General features: G+C 38.1%; 1 protein-coding gene across 1 annotated transcript in view; it reads left to right on the top strand.

The window, feature by feature from the left end:
• Positions 1 to 5,738, top strand: part of IFT88 (intraflagellar transport 88) — a 69,010-nt gene that overhangs the window by 43,834 nt on the left and 19,438 nt on the right. The window contains exons 17-20 of the mRNA XM_007464509.1: positions 243 to 351; positions 2,316 to 2,466; positions 2,959 to 3,074; positions 4,775 to 4,827. Of these exons, the coding sequence (XP_007464571.1) occupies positions 243 to 351; positions 2,316 to 2,466; positions 2,959 to 3,074; positions 4,775 to 4,827 (429 nt within the window). The remainder of the gene's footprint in view (positions 1 to 242; positions 352 to 2,315; positions 2,467 to 2,958; positions 3,075 to 4,774; positions 4,828 to 5,738) is intronic.

The following is a 5,738-nucleotide window of genomic DNA, read 5'->3' as shown; positions in this document are numbered from 1 at the left end:
TTCCTGCTCCCCTCAACACTTCAAAACATGCACTAAAGCTTTCATGATTTAGTGTCTGCCAAACATTAGTGGAATTTCCTGCCCCTGCCTTGTTCCTTTTTTTTTTTAATTGTATTCATCTTTATTTTCTCTTTTGGATGAATATTTACCTATATTTAAATATTCATTCTGTTACTTTGAGAAAATTACTACCAGTGCTAGTATTTATAGCTTACCTTTTTTTCTCTTTCTTCTTTTTAAAGGCCTTACCTATAAGAAGCTAAACCGGCTTGATGAAGCTTTGGACTGTTTCCTGAAACTTCACGCAATCCTAAGAAACAGCGCCCAAGTCCTTTACCAGATAGCAAATATGTATCTTATGTGATAAACTTAAGGACAGTTATTAATTCACTCAGTTGGTGATTGAGTACCACTTATTAAATAAGCTTAACCAGTTAATTAATTGATGAGGGTATATTTTAAAATCTGACTATCAAATTAATATGTGATGAAAATATGATTGGAGTGATCCTGTTTTAAAGGGTCATTTGCATTATAGGAGGAATTATTTAGAAGTTGCAACTATTATTAATTTTTAGACATAGTAATTGAAGTAATTGGGTATCATGTCGAGTCCACACAAGATGTTCATTGAGCATAAATTAGACCCTTCAGGGAATTCCCTGGCGGTCCAGTGGTAGGACTCCTCGCTCTCACTGCCAGGGCCCAGATTTGATCCCGGGTCAGGGAACTTAAGATCTCACAAGCCATGTGGCACAGCCAAAAAATAAATAAATAAATAACGATAATGATGAAAAAATTTTAAGTATTGTCTCCTGTGCTTCTGGTAGGGTAGATAAAATTTTTTTGGATAAAAAAATGTTAATTTTAGAGCAGATAGCGGCATAGTTATTTCTTTTAGCCTTTTTGTTTCATCTAGTTCATTTCTCTGAAGGTGCCAGTGTCATGACCTGCTGGTGCCCAGTTCCTGATCAGTTTGGATCCAGTCAAGCAATTGTTGTGTTTGAGGCTACTTGAATACATTTCCTTATTTTTATGTTTTTCTTACGGTATCACATTTGTCATGATTAAAAATAGAAGGCTCTTCTTTTTTTTTTTTTTAATAAATTTATTTATTTATTTTTGGCTGCATTGGGTCTTGGTTGCTGCACACAGGCTTTCTCTAGTTGCGGCAAGCGGGGGCTACTCTTCATTGTGGTGCACGGGTTTCTCATTGTGGTGGCTTCTCTTGTTGCGGAGCGCGGGCTGTAGGCGAGCAGGCTTGAGTAGTTGTGGCACGAGGGCTCAGTAATTGTGGCTTGTGGGCTCTAGAGCACAGGCTCAGTAGTTGTGGTACACAGGCTTAGTTGCTCCGTGGCATGTGGGATCTTCCTGGACCAGGGCTGGAACCCATGTCCCCTGCATTGTCAGGTGGATTCTTAACCACTGCGCCACGAGGGAAGCCCCAAGCCTCTTCTTTTTCAATGAAACTTTGGATTGGAATATTTTCATGTCATTAAGGCAGCTAATATAAATTAGTAAGTAATCAGTAAGTACTGGTGTGAATAAATTATTTGAGCGCATGCAGAGGACTTACTAGGCATTAAAGCTACAAAAAAACTGTCTTGGGCTTGTAATGTAATTAGGGAAAACTCACCAGAAAATACATGGAAACCATTCCTTTAAAATGTTGAACATTTAAGAGAGGTAGAATAATTGAAACACAGCATTCAGGCTTTTTTTTTTTTTTTTTTTTTTTTTTTTTGCGGTACGCGGGCCTCTCACTGTTGTGGGTTCTCCCGTTGCGGAGCACAGGCTCCGGATGCACAGGCTCAGCGGCCGTGGCTCATGGGCCCAGCCTCTCTGCAGCATGTGGGATCTTCCCGGACCGGGGCACAACCCCATGTCCCCTGCATCGGCAGGCGGACTCTCAACCACTGCGCCACCAGGGAAGCCCCAGGCATTTTTATTAAGGACAAATTTTGGACAAAACTTTGAATAAAACAGCACACTATTAATTCTCCTAGAAATGTGGCAGTTGATCTTAGTGGGTAGTAATGAAGTAAAAGGAAAAGCAAGGTTGTGTGTGTGTGTGTGTGTGTGTGTGTGTGTGTGTGTGTGTGTGTGTGTGTGTGTATGTCCCATATACATATATATGGGACAGAAGTGTTATTGACCATTTTTCATCCTCATCCCTGATGAAATCCAGAGTAAACAGTATTAAGTAGCACATTAGTATAGACTAAGAAATATTTTTTTGAAATGTTGGTTTTAGGTTTGCTTATTGATCAATGAATTTAGAAAAATTGTGTTATCCTTCATTGAAATTATCTAAGATACGAGTTAATGGAAGATCCCAATCAAGCTATGGAATGGTTAATGCAGCTGATCAGTGTTGTTCCAACTGACTCCAGAGCTTTGTCTAAACTGGGAGGATTATATGACAGTGAGGGGGATAAATCCCAAGCATTCCAATATTACTATGAGGTGGGTGTGCAGCTTGCCTTCCTTCTGCTTTTTAGCCTTTTATGAATTGTTATAAAAAAGACAGCAGGCCTTTTCATTTTTAAAAATTATAAATGCTTATTAGCTTTTAAATAAATAATTTAAAATAAAACATTTGTGGAATGTAAAGTTAGTTTTTGATTATTTTAATAAAAAGTAAAATAAAAGGTACCAATGCATTTTTCTCTTAGAAGGGTGATTTAATCCCTTTTGAGTCTATTGCATACTTAATTTGACTCAGATCATATATCAGTACATCAAAAAGATATTTATAGATAATTGAAAAATGTGTCAAACAAATCTTAAGTTTTCCAAATCTTATATAGTTTCAAAACTTGAACAGTACTTGTGACAGCTCATACTTTTTAAGTAAGAAATGTCACACTGTATAATTTAATCCAGCTGGTGGGGAAGATGTTGGGGAGTGAACTGTGCGTTGTGACTGAAGTTCTCTTGTCACACCTCCCTTTCCAGTCGTATAGGTATTTCCCGTCCAATATTGAAGTCATCGAGTGGCTCGGGGCCTATTACATCGACACCCAGTTTTGTGAAAAAGCCATTCAGTACTTTGAAAGAGCTTCTCTTATACAGTAGGTAACTGTTACGATTTTATGTTTAGTTAAATGTCTACAATCTGATAGACATAGTGAGTTCATGAACAGTTATTAGTGAACATTCAGGCATCATTTCGATTTTCTTATATTGTGTTTCATTTGACTTGGTCTTTATTATGATAAATATATTTCCTTTTTATGCAGATGTTTTAAAAAATACCTTCAAGGTACTTTTCTGTGTGTATTTTTCTTTTTCACGTCTCAGTAAACAAGTATTATTTCTTTATCAATCAGAAAAGGACTCTGTCATTCCAAAGTTTCATTTCTGAAAGAGTCCTAATTGAAATGTTTCATTGGTCTCAGTTTGTAATTGATATACATTATATATTAAAAATCAGGACTTCGCTGGTGGTGCAGTGGTTAAGAATCCGCCTACCAATGCAGGGGACACAGGTTTGAGCCCTGGTCCAGGAAGATCCCACATGCCACGGAGCAGCTAAGCCCGTGTGCCACAACTACTGAGCCTGCACTGTAGAGCCCACGAGGCACAATTAATGAAGCCCACGTGCCACAACTACTGAAGCCCACATGCCTAGAGCCCGTGCTCTGCACCAAGAGAAGCCACCGCAATGAGAAGCCCACGCACCGCAACGAAGAGAAAGCTGCGTGCAGCAACAAAGACCCAACGCAGCCAAAATTAAATAAATAAATAAATTTATTTAAAAAAAAAAGAAAGTAGGAGTAGCAATATTAACTTCAGACAGAACAGAAATCAAACTTATAAAAAAAATCAAACTCTTAAAAATGTCTTTAAATTCATATCAGAATGTTTTATACATTATTCAGAAATAATTGGGATATATCATGTTGTGTTTTGCGTTTGGCCAAATTGAATTTTAACATTAGATGTGGGGAAAGGGGAGCCGGGAGGGACAAGGTAGCAGGTAAGGGATTACGAGGTACAAACTACTATGTATAAAATAAATAAGATATAAGGATGTATTGTGCAACACAGGGAATATAGCCAATATTTTATAATAACTACAAATGGAGTATAATCTATAAAAATTTTGAATCACTGTGTTGTACACTTGAAACTAATATTGTAAATCAACTATACCTCAATTTGAAAAAAAATAAAAGAGAAGTGAGGAGAGCATTAAATTATTCCCTAGTCTTTTATTCCCTCAAATTTTGTTTTTCTCAGAAATTTTTAGTAGTAGTCTTTAGAAATTCTGGTCATGTTTATTTTAGAAAAATTCACTTCTATTTTAAGGGGAAAAAAAGAATGAATAGATTTCTTTTTTACTTTCTTTTTAGTTGAAGTCTAATTGTTCAAACACAAGGTCAAAAATTGCCTCTTGGATACTAAGTTTGCAAGCCTAAACCTAGGTTTCTAAGCCTTAGGTACTAAGTATAAGATATGGCAAAGGTAATAAAAATGGTTAAAATAGAATGCTGTGGTCTTTACGCAAACTGGCAGGCAGTTCTTCTAAGAATGTCTAAACAAAGGTGTGAAGGGCTCTAAATTTAAGTTTCCTAGTATCAGTATGACAGATAACAATGAAGATAACAGATAACAATGGTATGTATGCTGTTGTTAATAATAAAGACGTGACCTCATCACCTGTCAAAAGTAATTGAAAGACTGTACAGATATGTAGCTTAGCTTTATAAAACTGGCCATCACAGATTATTTTTGTTTCATCTCTGATTTCACATAATTTCTTTTACAGGCCTACACAAGTGAAATGGCAGCTGATGGTAGCTAGTTGTTTTAGAAGAAGTGGTAAATGCTTTAATTTTATTCACTTTAATGTATGTTGCTTGTTTCTATCTTTTAGGTAATTATGCATATAAATGTGTTCCTATTGTAGATTTATTTATTAAGATTAACTTTTGATAAGTACACATATCAAACATTGTATGAAAGACACAGTGTTTACTACGTACAGTTAAAAGTTACATTTACTAACCCGCATCCCCTGCATTGGAAGCGGGGAGTCTTAACCAGTGGGCCGCCAGGGAAGTCCCATCTAGTCACCTCATTCTAAACATCCTGTGTGCTCTGCACAATGTGTGAGCCTCTCTCACACCTGAAAAGCTGAGGAGAGCCCAGAACTGGGGTAGCAGGACTTGATTTTGTACAGCAGATGTCACTAGTCATCCTGGTTGTGTTTTCAGTGACAGTCTTTATCTCGTCCTGTGCTGCTGGCCTGTTCTGCAGTGTCAGTGTGTTAATGGTTTGGGACTAGCTGTGAAGTGAATGATACTGTTAAAATGTCAGGATTAAGCAGGAGATAAATGTTAACACTGTGGTTAAAATGTTTAGTTAAAATAACATGCTAATGTAGTTAAGTGTGAAAAATGCAGTCCCTCTTATAGAGCAACCAGATGTCCAGGAGGGCTCCCTCACCCAGGGAAGCGCGAGCCATGACCACCGGCAGCGGTCCTCGCCGTTTCTTAGGGCCCTCTGTCCGCCTCCGAGAGCCCCTCAGGTGGCAGCGGGACACAGGTGCGGTGTGACCTCAGGTCATTTTGCGGGTTGGTCTCTAATGTTACCGTGTTTCCTGTTGGCGGAAAGACCTCTCTGTATACACATTTCATTTACGTCAAGGCAAGTCCGAGTTGCCTGCGTGCGTGTAGTGCCTGTCCTGTGACACGTGTGTGTGTGTGTGTGTGTGTGTGTGTGTGTGTGTG

Source organism: Lipotes vexillifer, unplaced genomic scaffold (genome assembly GCF_000442215.2).
Source record: "Lipotes vexillifer unplaced genomic scaffold, Lipotes_vexillifer_v1.1 scaffold2116, whole genome shotgun sequence".
NCBI classification, from domain to species: Eukaryota; Metazoa; Chordata; class Mammalia; order Artiodactyla; family Lipotidae; genus Lipotes; species Lipotes vexillifer.
The sequence above is the reverse complement of the archived record's forward strand: the minus strand, read 5'-3'. Positions and strand labels throughout refer to the sequence as shown.